Raw genomic sequence first — 16,431 nt, 5'->3', positions numbered from 1 at the left:
TACTGTAATTGTGCAGACTATGTCCTTCTGGTCACTTGTGCTGTAATTTGAAGTTGATGGGAGGATATATTCCACCACATTAACATGGGCAGGAACACTCAATCGTAAATGACAAATTAATTTGTTTTGATCACTTTATACAATCTTGCAATGTACCCAAAATTTCTAAAAAATAGGGAGAAAAACAAATCACCATAGGCTGGTAAACATTAGGCTAGGCAAATGAAAAAAAAAACCTGCAATATTGGAAAGGTAATGTACAAGGTTCAAGACCGACACAAGGACTTTTAGGAGTCCTGGAACAAACGTTTGCACTTCTAAAAGAACTGGCCGTGAAAGATCATGGTTGGCAATGGTGTGAATAACAGACCCTTGATAAGTGATGTTTCAACTACTATGAAACCTTGACAAGAGTGCTTGTTAGATCGTTCATGGGGAGAATGGAGGATATGCCTGAAGGTGGAGGGTATACTCCACGAAATGCTCCGGTCGATAAGTTTTAGTTTGAATGTTCTGTGCTTATTTGTATAGATTGGTCAGAGTGGAGTGACAAAGCCATCACAGCCCAGACTCACTTCTGCAAGATAAAGCCCAAAGCACTGTAGGACGAACCAACCCTCCCCTCAGGACATGATCTGCTACTAGAGCTTGGACCAAAAAAAAAAAAAAAAAAAAAAAGACTACAGTGCTAGCAGAAGACTAGACATAAGGACCTCTCATGTACCAAAAAAGACCTTTCATACTTCTCATTGTCACATTATCTCCCAAAACCGAATGATGACATTGATACTGACTTTTGCCTGCATGTTCAGAGCACACTAAAGCCGTTCTCACCATTGGGCTGGAATCTGTCCTGGTTCAAGTAAAACCGGAGATTGGGCATGTCTGTCGAGTCCTCATCATCGTCCTCCATGTCCTGCAGAGACAATAAAGGCAACTTGAATTCAACTTGCAGTGAAGAGTGATCACTAACTTTGGGCTCAAAGAATGGCAAAGGCACTCTGGAAGAGAACTTTCACCAGAACAGCCAAGAAAATAAAAACCATACGACAAGCCCAGTTAAACAGCTCTTTCACAGTACTCACACAAGCTCCAGTTCTGACTTACTGTAGAAATCACATTTACACCTTTTGGTTAGTTCTGCACTGCGGATTAGTGTCAACAACTGTATCGTAAAACATTATTTAATTTTCTATGAAGGACCATGGTGTTGATATTTCTGCCCCCGCTCCCCCTTCCACATTATAAAATTATGTGGCGTGCCATACTGATTCAATTCAGGGGAGAGTATTTCTGCTCTTGGTCTTCCCCAATACTTCAGAAAGAGGGAGTTTGATTTGCAACCAACTCTCAAGCAGGAGATGGTTCAGTTGCCTAAGCTGTGTCCTATTGGAGCAACTCGCTGGGAGCTCTCTACCTGAAAAGTTCTGTGCACAAGTCTGCTCACATTTATACACTTGAATGTGTTTCCTGGGACCATAAACCTCAGGATTCGGAGTTCAAGTAAAAATGAAGCAATCTAGTTCTTAGGCCACTTCACACGTGTGCATGCTGACCATGCTCCATCCACCATGACATTACTACGTGGATGACAAGCTCACCATGATCCCCTGCATTTCCGTTACGATTATGAAAGCAGAAACAGACCACTCTGAGCAAGAAAGAAACAGCTCTAAAGTGAAATCTGTGGTGTGAAGGTGGGAGGTTAAAGTCTTGCACGATTCCCCATTCCATACTGCTATCAATTCAAGGTGAAATACTCCATCTATCACAACAGGGTTTTGGCTGTTCAGTCACCTAAGAGACAACCACACGCTATGCAGTGGTTGCATCCTCTTGTGTTGTTTGGAGCTTACCAGCCTTTCTAGAAGGTGATACAAGCCTCTTAGCACGGTTATTCACCGCTGTGTACCCATCTTCTCCTGGATGGATCTTACCTTCATGGCAGATACTTTTATCCACTCCATTAACCACAAATTGGGGTCAGGAACAGAGAGAGACCATTATGGTCACATTAACAGACTAAGAACAAACAGTTTAGTTTAGCATTACTTTAGTGTAAGAAATGTAATTATTATTTCCGGTCGGTGACTACCCACCGGAAGGAAGAATCAGAACTCTTGTCAAGGGGAACCCTCAAAGTCACTAAACTAGCGTGAGCTCAGCCCCATGGAAGCTATGGCAGGCTTATCTTCAGGCAATGTGTATAATATTTATGCAGTACCAAAACGGTAATGAAGGCAAGATGCAAAACAATAAAAATCCCAAACCGAATAAGAGAAATTGAGTAAATTTGCTGAACAAAATGACATAAAAATAACAAAAATGCAATAAGGGGACCGGAGATATGAAGTTTAAGCTTTAGGTACGAGTAGCAAAGAAGCACAAAGAGCCAATGAAAGTCAACGGTTGCAGTAGATCTAGACCTAGGCTCAATTTGAGACTGGGCGCAATTGAGTATGTGTCAGATACACCAACCAGGGTGGTCTTATTTAAAGATTTTACAATCTGAGTTAATCCTTGAAGTCCCACTCCACCACAGGAGAACACTTCAAAAGCCTCCTTGGACCTCAGGGGAGGTGTTTAGAGACTTACCAGATGTCACGCAGAAGCCAATAGCAGGGTTCGTCTAGGTGCAGTTGCCACTGGTCAGTTGCAGGAAAGGCCTTGTAGCTTGCTGTAACCTAGCTTAAAACGGAGGTCAGCATTACGACTTTTAGAGACCGTTTCTTTGTCTTGAGTACCAGGGGGGGGGGGTAGGTCCTAACATCTACGCTCAGGACTCAGAGTAGGTTCAGTTCTCTTCTGATCTTCCACAGATCCAGGAGTGTTCTGAAGTAGGTGTCTGGAGATGGCTCATATATTCCTGGCATGAGCCAGTTGAGTGGAATGATCCCTGGGTAAAGGTTCCTGGGGCTAACCCACTATGGGTAATTTCAAGAAGGCAACACTAAATGTGTGATCTGAGGACTGGGGGTAAGCATGGGGGCATACAATGGTAATCCTAGTGTCGTCCCACATCCAACGCTGAAAATCAGTTTGATGCAGGTCCTGTACCCACAACAATGTCAGAGACAAGTCTAGTAGAACAAAAGCGGAGTTTTCCAGCAAACATGCAGGCGATACGCAAAAACTGCTTTGAAATCCTGGTCTTGCCATTTTAAGTGTGCCCCAAAGGGTATATGTGAACCCAGCAGACCTATCAAGCAGGGTTTGACACTCAAGCAGGATTTGACACTATAATGTCAAAATGATGTCCACTGTAAATGGAGTCTGCCTGGCTGGGGGAACATAGGTATGGCTCTACCCAGGTGTCCGCTACATTTGCCTGTGAAAAGGAGGCAACTTAGAAGTGCACTCCAAGTATTACATGAAATACTCCAGCAGACATGTCAAGAAGTATTTGACATTCAAGCAAGATTTGACACTGCAACTCAAATAGGATGCTCAGAGCCCCAACCTGCATATTCGGTCAGGTTCAGAGGGGTCATCTCTGCCCATACGGGTTAGCTATTTCTTGGCTCCTAGGTAGAAGAGGAAGAAGTTCTAGTCCTTAGGGCTCCTTTCAGATCACAGAGAGCAGGTCAAGTCCTCTTCGGCTCTTCATGTTCAGCAGTGGTCTGAAGTGGGTGCCTGGAGATGTCACATTTATGCCTGACATTATTTAGTGGCCGAGAATGACTCAGGGCATGCCTAACCAATTGGGTAAAAGTTCCCAGGACCAACCCTATCCACTGTGGGCGTTCAAGAGAGAAAACGTCTTGGGCCACATTAAACTTGGGCTCTGAGGGCTGCAGATGTTGTGGGAGCACACTAGGGTAATCCTAGTGTCCTCACACATCATTCTCTAAAGTTCAGATTGAAGAAGCCACTGTACCCGCAATAAACCCAGCGACAGACCTCTTGTAGAACAAAAGGCAGGGTTCTTCAGCAAGCAGACTGTGGCTATATAAGAATTGTTCCCTTTCTTTTATGTGCACCCCTAGTGTTATATGCGGGGCCACTAAAATTATGCTGCAGGGAAGGGTCAAATAATGCGGCAAGGTTGACTAAATTAAGTGGCAAGAAAAGGAAAATTATACAACATAATGCGGCACATTATTTGATAGTATTACTTCATTATATTTAATTTTTACACTAGTTAATATTTGGGCATAGGTTGCACCCAATTAGTACCGGTTTAACACCCAAGCATAGCAATAAGCAACATAGGTAACAAATCAACCTTTGCAAAGGGGGTTCCCCTGCGCAGCTGCACATGTTGCTGTGTTTTTAGTGACTTTTGAAACGTTTGAGCTAGAAATATTTTTTTGTTAAAATTTGCAGATAATGGATTGTGTGTCAAATCCATAATTTTGCGAAAAGCACAGCAGCCGGGCAATCGCATAATTCCAGTGGCCCTGATTATATGTAGAACCCAGAGACAGAAGTCTGGTAGGACAACAAAGGTCCCTTCAGCAACCAGACAGTAGATACATAAGAATTGTTTTTGTGTCCTGTTCTCTCAAATTCAAGTGCTACATGTGGCTCCGCAGTCATGTCAAGTAGACTTTGACAGTTTGCTGTTAAAATTAGACCCAAGGTCCCACCCTGCACATTCTGCCAAGCTCACAGGAGTTATAACTGCCTATTCAGGTCGGCCTATTTTTTGCTTCTGGCAAGCATTTCACACCCATTCAAACGTTAATCACTGTCTGGAAGCTGGAAAAAGATTATGTTAAATAGCCTCTGCCAGTTCAGACAGGCAAATGGTAACTGTCTAGAAGTAACTTTTCCTTAATATTCATTAAAAATCCTACTTCACCACTGAATTGGATTTTCTATTAAAACAGTTAATTATTTTTCTAGCTAGTCCCATTTAGAGGATACATTAGTATTCTGGTAGATTGCTCCCCAGTGTTTCTCTAAAGGCTAGTCAGTCTCCATACAGTGAAAAATAGCTCTGAATTGCTAGTCACTATAAGGCAACGCTAACTTTAAATTTCTACATGTTCTACTTTTAAAATATCATACACCGTGCCTTGAGGGCCATAAGGTCTACATGGGGGCAGCTTATTAATATTTAAAGGGCAAGTTTTACCTGTCACAATGATTTATTTTGACAGGTCACAATACATGATTTTGCAGGATTTGACACTATGTCAAAATGATGTCCACTGTAATTGGAGCCTGCCTGTAGATGACGCTTTATTTTAGGTCTCATCGCCCTGGGAGGGGGTCTCGAAGTTCCTTCAGGTATTAGAGGAGTTTGGCGGATGCTCATGATTGCGGCTAAATAAACACAAATCAGTGATCTTCCCCCTGGCTTTGCCAGCCTTCACCGGGGCGCTCTTCCACAACTGGGCCTACGTAGGAGACGGACCATTTTCAGTACTTGGGTATTCAGGTGGCAGCTGAGGATGCACAGATAGTACAGCTCAACATCTACAAGGCGATTGATGCGTTCGAGCGCTCGGTGAGCTTCTGGAACACTCTTCCTCTTTCTTTAATGGGTAGGCTGGCAATAGCCAAAATGGTGGTGCGGCCCTGCTGCCTGTACATGTTACAGAACGCACTGTGTCCCATACCTAGGAGGATATTTAGGACACTGGACTCCATACTAATAGATCTATACTGGGCAAGCGGGTCGATGCAGAGTGGCCCTTATCACACTGAATGGTACGTATGAGGGCGGCGGACTTGAGGCGCCAAGGCTGGACCTTTATTATTATGCAGCACAGCTACAGCATGCAGCTCGTGGTTCAACAAGGATGACAATTGGGAGAAGAAGTTGCTCCACAATAGGGTACTGGCCGCTACTCTGCCGTCGCTGCTGCTAGAGGGAGTGGGAATTTCTGGCATGGTGCCATACGTGGTTAGACAGATCACAAGCACTTGGCAAACCTTTGTGGAGCGAATCCTGAAGCGTGCTCCGATCCACTGGGAAGTATCGGTGTGGAACCTCACGCCAGTCAGGAGAGTGATGTCCAATATGTCCTATCGGGTGTGGCAGGAGGGGGAGGGGGGGGGGGATGTAGCGTGCTCGCGATCTGTATCTGGGCAAGAACTTTATCACGCATGAACAGGCTTGTGGGGATTTTGGACTGGGGCAGGGACAATACAATACACCAGACTGTCCAACCTACTCAAAGAGATAAGGCCCTCACACCCCTCAATCCCACAACACACCCAGACCCTAGACATAATACTCACATGCAGAGCCTGCAGGCGCCTCATATCCCTGTTGTATAAGGCCATGAGGGCAGATGCAGTGCCGTCTATAAATTATCTATTGCGGAAACATTGTATAGTGGCGCGTGGGGAGCAAAGCACGCGCTCTAAATAGGCCACAGACGGAGAGCGGTGCCAGGCTATGGTTTTCAACAAAAGGTAACATTTACCTTCCATCAGGCACACGGTTTTAATGTTTTTTTTTGGGGGGGGGGGTCTGTTTGGGCGCCATGCAACCTCGCACGGCGCCCGGTTTCATGGTATTTTTAATGGGTATGTTCAGACGCCGCATTGCCTCGCACAGCGCTCGTTTTCATGTTTTTTTCCATTTTAAATATCTGCTTTCGAATCCCTTCTCTCCCGCTGTCGTGTTAAATATCTTCCCGCCCCCCCCCTCCCGTTATCTCCTGGCCCCCTCCCGTTGTCCGTGCTGTCTTTACCCCCCCCTCCCGTTTACTACAGAAAGTACAATAAAAGGGTCCAGGCACCTTGCAAATCCCTTATGAGTTACCATTTTTACCTTAAGATCTAGTGCATTGGTAGACTCGATCACCACTAAGTTCAAGGGTAGTTTTATTTTGCTTGGAGTTTCATTTTAAGGCACAGGCTTACCATTGTGATTTGAGCAAATAACCATACTCTGGATCTCACCCACACACAGGGATGCTTATGAGTGCAGCACGCTCGGCTCTAAAGCAGCTGCTTCTAACACTTCTCACTCACCAAGCACTCTTACTGCCTCTGCTAAAATTGTGTGTGATCGATTAAGCAGCAGATGTGACAAAACACTTAAAAAGGTGCCAAAGACGAGACCTATTGCCTATGGCAATGCTTGTTTTTTAAGCTGTGATTTTGAAGTCTTATCAAATAGCTCTTAATATTTCAGAACGTATCTTTTGCCCTCCTCGCTAAAATAAACGTGTTTATTCAGGGGAGGTCGACACATGTGAATCTCTGTCTACTGACAAGCTTTAAGTTATTTTCCAAAAACTGTCAGAAGATTTCACACATGATATGGGCCTTGAGAGTTCAGTCCCCTGGGTGTTCTGTCCACGTGTTATCTATATGTGCATAGGTCCCAGATTGGAGGTGCATGGAAGCCTGCACGGTCTTACTCTATCTGCCCATTCACATGCATCTTGCCTGCATGCACTAAACAAAAGCAGAGGCTATTGGCTTTGCCTGTGTTTGTTTCCAAAGGGTTTGTGAATGCTGCAGCTGGAAGGCAGCACATTGAACATGCAAGGTAGGAAGCGGCTTGGAAGAAAAGGAGTGCGGGGGTGGTGGCTGTTAAGGTTTAAGATCACCGATTTTTTGTATGGAGGCTGCATAGCGACATTAATGCGGAATTGCCTAAGCAGTTATGACTCATCTCTGCCACAACTCAGTCAGAGGCGCTCGCGGGTTGCAGAGCCGGGAGGACTCACAGATCGTTCAGAGATGCATTAAATGCAGTGATTAAAAGGAAGGGACAGCTTTGACAAGTCTCTGTAGAATCATCACCTTAAAGAAGAACGAATCTTGGTGTGGTTTACCCCCATCAGTGAAAACGTCAACCGGTTTCCAATTATTACGCATTAATTGAAAAGTAGAAGAAAATTGGGGAAAAAACAAAGTTAGGTAGCCAGATTCAGGAACCTGAACGTAAGCTGACTGGGGTAGATGTGACAGAGAAAGAGGGAGAGAGCGTGCGCGCAAGAGAGAGAGAGAGAGAGAGAGAGAGACATGCCCGGGAGTGGTGCTTGCGTGTGCACGCAGCCTTCACTTTTCAAGCACTGCACTCGTGGCGCGCCGCTGCTCGCTCCCGCAAAGTGGATGCCGCTACAAGCACAAGTGCAGTGCTTGAAAAGTGAAGACCGATGGCTAAAGGCCCTCCTAGAGCAGTGCATGCGAGCTGCCTAGGTGAGACCTAAAAGGTGAGGCATGGATTGTGTGGACTGCCACCCTGAGCACGGGATAGTTCAGTCAGCACATGCCACTGCAGACTCAGTTCCTTTTGCTCTAAGAAGGTATTGCTACAAGTATGTTATAGACATGTTCGTACTGATCAGCAGATATGGCTGCATTCTCATTTTTATGTAAGGGGGTTACGATTAAGAGTAAATGAGTTAGTTGGGCATACAACTTTTTGTTACTTTTATGTTTGCCATCACTCATCATGGGAAGACTCACCAATTTTAATGAAAGGAACCTTCAGAGCCCTCCAAACAACCAAACTGTGCAGCGTGCACTTAGCTTCAATGAACAAAGTTGAAAGGAAAGTAGAAGAATCATTTAATTGTCCATTTGAAAGTCTGTGGAACTGCTGGGAAAAAAAAACCTCTAAGGACTTCTGAGGGTCATTTTTGCATTACATAAGATCACCAACACCCAGTACCACATATTTCCTTAGGGCATTCCTCTTCACTGTCTAGGCCAGCCCATGGACATTCTTGATTCCATTCTTACTTTCAATGCCCTCAATTGCTGTAACCCTTTTCCCTTCAGAGTTGTGCCTGTTGTTTCGGTGTTCTGTGAAGTCATTTAAATTCCTATTTACTTTTCATCTTCCACACTCAGCACGTTCTCTGAATAATCTAATGCTAGCCTCTCTGCCTACTTATATGTTCTTGATAAGCAAAGGAGAAAAGCAACAAAACAAAAACATGAAACAATACTTTCTCTTGCACTAGCTGAGAGTACTAGGTTTGTTGGAATTTTGTATATGAAAACCTCCGTAGGAACATTTCAGTATCTAGTGCGGGTGGTTTCGCTTCACTTTACTTCTATCCATGTCAAACGAGGATTATACTACAGTAGGGCATATAACAGAGTTTTGTACACAGAAGGGACATTGAGATTACTGCCTTGGCCTTACACTACAAAAAAGTAAATGCCGTGAACTATAGCTCTTGTACCTGATCTTGACCTTTTTCAGTAAAAAGACCGTATTTAATTCCAGGTTTGCCTCATCAATGTTTCTCAACTACAGAAATGCTCGGCCAATGATATTGAGCTGATCACATGCACCACACGGTATCTCAGGCCTTGCCCGACTACGATTTGTTCAGCGAACTCCCAAGCTGCAGACACATATACTAGATACCTACAACAAAGCCTGATGGAAAGGAGTTAAGCTTTCTGCTATTTTTAGGTCTCGGCTAGCGAAGGCTGCGCTTGCGCAGTCTCGCTCGCGAGATTTAATGACTTGGAGAAGAGGGGCTTGAGCCCGCCCCTCTTCTCCCCTCTTCTCCATTGGCTGGCCTCTTGAATGCTGGCCAGCCATTGGAGAAGCGGTTTGTCTCTCCGAACAGGCCCCGTCCTTTTCGGATTCGGAGGCGTGTTTTTTGCTACTTTTCTCATTATCTCCTCCAGCCAATGGCAAGAGGAGAGAAAAGAAAAACACGCCCCCGAATCCGGAAACGCCGCTGCCTTTCTCCGAGGCATTTCTGCTTCGCCTCGGAGAAAGGCAGTGGTGTGCTTGTTCCTTTCGCCATGGCTTTATGCCTGGGTGTCTGCGAAAGGTACCAGATTCCGCAGCAGGAAGCGAACCATCGTCGTGGCCCCGGTACAGCAGCGGTTTGGGACATGCCAGTTCCGCTTGATGGAATTCAACTGTGTAAACATTTGTCGGTTTAAGATCACCGAGACCCTGAAACCAACAGTGCGTCAGCTGAGCCTGCGATTGACTGTCACGCTGCCGGAAGACAGGCAGAGTCTGACGAATGTAGCAAACTGCCACACTGCCGGAAAACGGGAGATAAAGACTGTCGTACTATCTGTGCGGCTTACAAATGTTTACAACAACTTGAATAGGACATTTTCTTGGAATATCGAAATTGCCGTCTATGCTTATAGTGACGTCAAGGATTGCGGGTCACATGATCGGACTATGAGCATTAAGTTGCTTTTACTGCTAGTTTGAACTGTTGGACACATAAAATAATTTTCCTTCGTTTTCAATTCCTAAATCGGCATCATCCATTTACTTTGGATCAGACGCAGTAATCGTTTATTCTGTCTTTCAGGGTTTATAACCACTCTAGTATGGCGGAGATTTGCGATATCGAATTAGCATTTTTTTTTTTTGACGATCGCGTCGCGTACGTGACTCATGTGACCGCCGGACTATGTGTATTAAGTTTGAATTGTTGGGCGGCAGGAAAACGCTATCTACGATGTGGCGTCGGACTATGTGGTAACTAGTAAGTGGGTTTTTTTGTACACATAGGGGTGAGCATTGGTTTGAGTTTGAACTATGACCAAGATGGGCGGGCTACTCGGAGGAAAGGAGTTTGATTTTATTTATATTTTTGTACAATATGGCCCATGCTCCCATTGTATTAATATGGGGAATTTATGTGTGCCATTACGAGTAAAATTGTTTGTTACTTTTTCCATTCGACACCTTATCATGGGTGGGGGGGCCTTTTTACCGATGGCGGTCCGTTTGGACACGCGATTGTGCTCTCTGCATACTTATTTCAGAGTTTAAATTGACCGCGTAATGGCGTTGCCTAGCTGACGTCATCGCTCACGCAGTCTGATGTCCTGTGGTCCTCGCGCATGTTGAGGGTGCCGGAAGTGATGGGGAAGGACATTGACATTCCTTGGTGTGGAGCTGGATGAGCGATGCAGAGTCAATAGCAGTCTAGCGCATAGAAGGGAGAGATTCACGTGGTACCGTGCCTACTGTGGTTGTGCGTATTAATCACAATGCCATTATGGTCACGTTAGCTGGCATGTTAGGAATAAACACAGAATTTGCCGGAGCATGGTAGTCCGTAGTGAGAGTCGAGAGTAAAGTCAGCCCTAGAACAGTAGCGGACTTGGAGGCCCTGAATTTATGATTCTCGCTAAGACCCGTTTTAACCTTCTACCTGCAGACTTCTGGTAACACTAGATTGTTTCTGGATATTGTAGCTGTTTGTCCCTGTTCATGGCCTGTTCCTTTTCCGTCCTCCTCGATCTCCCCCTGATATCCGGAAAGCTGACCTGGGACCTCTCAGAAGAGCTTGATGTAGCAGATTCACTGCCCCACCTTGCCCAGAGCAGACCCTGGGGTGTGCAGTTATGCTCATCACCCCATCCCTACTTCCGGCCTGACTACTGACTCTTCATAGGACCACCATGGTCCAGCTTCTGTTTACCTGCCACACCTGATGCATGCTTGATGCATGCTTACTTTGTTTGAGTCCAGAATAACTTTAGGTCTGGAAGTGAACGCCACAGATCGGATCACTGCGCATGCGGGCGAGTTGGGCTCAGTGGGGCCACTCAAGCATTTCACGAGAGATGAAAGTAGCCAGCTGGTATCTGAAATCCCAGGCAGAGCCGGACGGTAATGGTATTCCATAGCACAGGCTCAGCTGTGAGAAATTCTTCATTGTTGCTGGAAGCCAGCTGCGCTCTTAGAATCTGAACACCAGGGCATCCCTCAGACATCTTCGTCCTTGAGCCGCTTGATGGAGTAATTGTGTCCAAGGCACAGGTCGAGTAAACCACCATTATCACACCTAGTGTGAATATCACCCACTTCACTGGCAGGTAGTTCATGATTATCAGACCATTTTCATTTAATTATTTTAGGTTTTGTGACGCATTGGGTAGTCTAATTCATTCATTAAATACTCTTCTATGGCATGGCACACTATACGTTGAAAAGAGCGCCTTTAGGCTCCGTCTACTGCATATGGTAAAACCTGGTTAATAAAGACTAATCAACACAATGCAAAGTAACAGTAAGCGTGCTGATACTACAAAGACAAGACCGGTCGATCTCTCATTTACTTGCACATTTCAGAAAGAAGCTGTAAAAATAATCGAGTAGCTTGCATCATGTCACTCCTGCCATTAATCAATCTAGGTTTGTTTTGATTGCATCCACTGACTGGTGCAGTTAGTGAAGGCATTATTTGAATAACATTATTTTTATTTGTCGTTTAAATTCCTCTCGGTTGCAGTCTTGCCCTGTCGGGCCATGAATGGCATTGCCGGTGGTCATTAAATAGCACAAAAGCCAGACTGTGGGTGTGTGTGGCCGTTCACAGTGGCACGTGAAGTAACAATAGTTGTTGTAATGCACTGATCCTGACATCCCATGCTTCTCTGCAAGATTTTGCTGTTTTTGAGAGGCTAATATATAACCCAGCTGTAGTTTAACCGCATGAGCCTAATTCTAAAACATTTTTGCTCTCCTAAGGGTTACTTAGTTGAACAGGTAAAAGGGATTTATTGTAATCTTGAACTGACCAACCATGGTGCCTACTAGAAAATTTAGGAAGGCTTGGAAAGTCATAACTTTGTGGGCATTAAGAAATATTTCTAGTGGCATTTTCTGCTGCATTTACATTCCCAAATGTACCCCAAAAATGGGTATGAGTAAGTGCATAAATGGATTGAAGAAGTTCCTAAACATGCCCATTTTTCCGGTAGTATGTGTGCCTGAGAGTTCGACCCATTAAAATCTTTTACTGACGGGGGGAGCAAAAGAAATTTGCGTGATTACACATTTCTGCCATTTAGTGGACAAATCCGCACGGCTGATTGGTGGCTCTGTCTGTGTGTGGGTAACTGTGTGTGTATCTGGCTCTGTGGGTGGCTCTATTTGTGTGTGGGTTGCTCTATTTGTGTGTGGGTTGCTCTATGTGTGGGTGGCTTTGTGTGTGTGGCTCTGTGTGTGGGTGCAAATGCAATAGGTCTCGCATTGGAGAGTGATTAAGCTATTGACATTGTAAAAAACAATGCAGTTTCTTTAAATGTTTTAAAAACAAAAACATAAACAAGAATAATGTCATGAGCAATGCCAACAGCTCTGACTTTAACAATGCCGAGACCATTGCATTGTAAATGCTTGTTATTTTTAACGTCCAGGATCAATGTAGGTAGCTTTCCTGTCTGGAGAAGCAGAGGCTGTCAGGCAATTCACAGAAGGGCCACGGAGGGGTGGTTTAAATAGGTCGTCCTTGTGTTTTGTTACAACAGAAAAAAAGGCTAGTTTTCAACAATATAAGCATTGTTAAATGCAACACATCGTGTATGGAAGTGGAAATTCTCTTCCCAAGTCTGTCAGAATGAACAGGAGAAATAATTTTGGTTCATTATGCAACGGTGCTATTTTTACGTTCCTCAAAATGTTCTGAAAAAATTCATTTAGCCATTACAACGCCAGCACATCATCCAGACCTGGATGTCCAGCACCCACCTGAAATTTAGACCCACCAAAACAGAATTCTTGCTATTCGCCAAGAACAACTAAATCCAAATCTAGGCCAGCGACACTATACTGGATGGATCCGAACCCCAAATTTCATCTAATGACACGTCACTCAAATTCTCTGTGGAAAGGATTTCACCCTCCCATTGTCCCTGTTGCCCGCCATTAGAAAAAAAAATAACTTTTTTTTAACTGTTGTCTACTATCACGAAGACTTGTGCGAGCAAGGGGTGTAATGATGATTCTTCCACCCCAATGCCTGTTTGATATATAGTCACCTGCAATTACATCTGAATGCTGTTTATGAACTTGGACAATTATGATAGCTTTAAACCGTAACTGCTTGCCCTTTGGCAACGCTGCTTATTCTTCATGCTGCTGGGTTGCATATATTGCAATCAAATACACTGATCATAAGACACCTAAGATGGCCGCCAGCATTTGTGCCTCTCAGCAATGTAATGACATGTTTGTTCCACTCGTGCTAGTATTTGGTCAGGTGCCAAAGAGGTTTATAATCCTAAATTGGTATTTGCAAATTATTTTTGTAGGGAGACACACTGTGAACATGCATATGGATCTAATTCATATTAGGCGGCTGTTTTATTGCTCGTTAATATAATAACGTGGGCTTTTTATGTCTAATGAGGGTGTTTGGTTACACAAAAGATAGCTGCAGATACTTGTGTTGTTGAAAATGTAATGACATGTTCTTTCCAGCTAATAAGGGCGTTTGATCAATCAAAAGTTGATATTTCAAACGTTCTGACATAATGTATTTGGTCATTATTAAGTGTTAAAATTATATAGTCCCAAGTAATTTAGTGTACTTAATTTGACTATTGCTCCTTTAAAAATAATGATGTATTTTTATGCTCAGTAGGAGTGCTTTATCAAATATTATAGAATTCTGGATAAGGGTACATATGTGCCAGACTAAAAATGATAGAAACCTATAATAATGATCATACATATAAAAGGACACATTAAGACACACAATAGGGCCACCATCTGAGGTCAGCACTCATGCTATTGTGCTGCTACTGTCTAATACTATTGGAAAGTGTGCCTTTTTGACATGCTCACCCCCACTTTTTGCCTGGAATTTGATGCGATTTTGACAGGAAGTGCACTGGATCCCTCCTAACCAGGCCACCAGTGTGAGATCTCTTTACAAAACTGTGCAATTGTACCCCAATTGACAATACCTTTGGCCCTTCCTGTAAGCTCCTAGTAAGTGGTACCCCTGGTACCTAGGGTAAGGAGGCCAAGGAGGGTCCTTTTGGGTTGCTGCGCAAATTGTGCCCCCCTAAAGGAGCCCTCACCAAACATACAGACTGCCACAGCAGGAGTATGTCTTAGTGCAGACAAAAAGTGAAAACATGTCATGGCACACAGTCTTGTGTGCCATACCCACAGACACTGCATGGAGTATAGGTAAGTCACCCCTACTGCAGGCCTTACAGTCCTAAGGCAGGGTGCACTATACTACTTGTGAGGGCCTGCATGATCAGATATGCCCCAGGGCTGGTCAGCCCTAATGCTTCCAGTTCAAGTGAACAGGGAAGCCATTTTGAGGACATGTTCTGGACACGGATGAAAACGAGTTCCCCAGCTACATGATAGATTCACTGAAAATAGGGATGTCTGGTATCAAACATCTCAAATTAATGAACCCACACTGGTGCCAGTGTTGGATTTATTAATACATGCACACAGAGGGCATCTTAGAGTTGCTCCCTGAAAACCTATCAGCCTCTGGTGTGTTGACTAACCGGGTCTTACCAGCCTGCTGTCAGAGATGAGTTTCTGACCCCTAAGGATGAGGCCTTTGCTCTCAGGAGGTCAGAAACAAAGCCAGCCCGGGAAGTGGGCGTTTATTCCCCCTCCCACAGGATGACCTGCTGATTAGCTTTACAAGGCAGGGGAGCTTCAAAGAAGCCCCCGCCTTCGAAATGCAAATCTAGCTCCCCTCACAGGAGAGGAAGCAGACCCCCTTTGTCCAGAGCCCCTTGCCACCTGGACAGGAGGGGAAATTAGCTAGTCAGGTAGGTGTGCCCACACCCAGGCTTGTACAACTCCTAGGGTGGGCTACCTGAAGTGGACACGACTTTTCAGAGTTAGCCATCTTTGTGACGGCAAACTCAGGAATTCTGGGACAGAGTTATGCCCACTTCCCACAAGAAGTGGTCATATAGGGGTTGTAGTGACACAAGGGGTAGGTAGCCCACTGGCTAATACCCTACACTCCACTCCCATGGCGTCCATTAATTCAGTGTTTAGGGGAGCCCTGGCACCAGAAAATCAGATCCTGCGGACCTGAAAGAAGACAAACATGAAGAGTTGCAAAGAACAGAAGACCCAGCAACTGACTTTGACAATTGCGCCAAAAGCCAACTTGTCCTGCAGCTGCCATGTCTCCAAAGCCTGGGAAACCTGCCAACCCTTCACCCAGGAACCAATAACTCCTGTGAAGTCGCAGATCTGCTTCCCTGCAGGCACCCAAAGAGACCTGAGAGGACTCAAAGACCGCGAAAACCCACTGCCTAATGACACCACTGCACCGGTCACTCCAAGTCCAAGTAGAAGAGGGTCAATGGTGCCAACGTGATTCCCCAGCCCACCAGAGAATGAGTCCACTGTGGGTTCACAACTCAAACTCCCAGACAGCGCCTGCAGCATCGGTTCGCAAGCCCGCTCTACTGCAACTGCTACCGGTAAGAAAAACAAGACGCCTAAGGACACCTCTGCACCCGTCACCCATGGCGAAGAGAACCAAAGGTGTCCCTACGTCCCAGAGCATCATGAGGCCTGAGCCCCCCTGGTGTTTCAGCCCGACTGGCATCCCAGTCCAAGCCTGCAGCCTCTTTATGCAAAGACTGATTCCCATAGACTAACATTGGGCACCCAATTCTGTTTTGCACCCCTGCACCTGGTTGCCCTGGCGCTGCTGGAGGGGTCTTGCTGGTACTGCCTTGGACCTTGCCCACCACTCACCTTAAGTCCAGGAGATTGGTCCCATCCAT

The 16,431-nt window shown here is 45.1% G+C and overlaps 1 protein-coding gene across 2 annotated transcripts in view; it reads right to left on the bottom strand.

The window, feature by feature from the left end:
* Nucleotides 1-16,431, bottom strand: part of OGFR (opioid growth factor receptor) — a 107,521-nt gene that overhangs the window by 47,589 nt on the left and 43,501 nt on the right. For both annotated transcript variants that reach the window (XM_085619725.1, XM_085619724.1), the window contains one exon: nt 835-916. In XM_085619725.1, coding sequence (XP_085475851.1) covers nt 835-916 — 82 coding nt within the window. The remainder of the gene's footprint in view (nt 1-834; nt 917-16,431) is intronic.

The sequence above is a fragment of the Triturus cristatus genome, chromosome 7, assembly GCF_964204655.1.
Source record: "Triturus cristatus chromosome 7, aTriCri1.1, whole genome shotgun sequence".
NCBI classification, from domain to species: Eukaryota; Metazoa; Chordata; class Amphibia; order Caudata; family Salamandridae; genus Triturus; species Triturus cristatus.
This window is presented reverse-complemented; position numbering and strand designations above follow the sequence as displayed.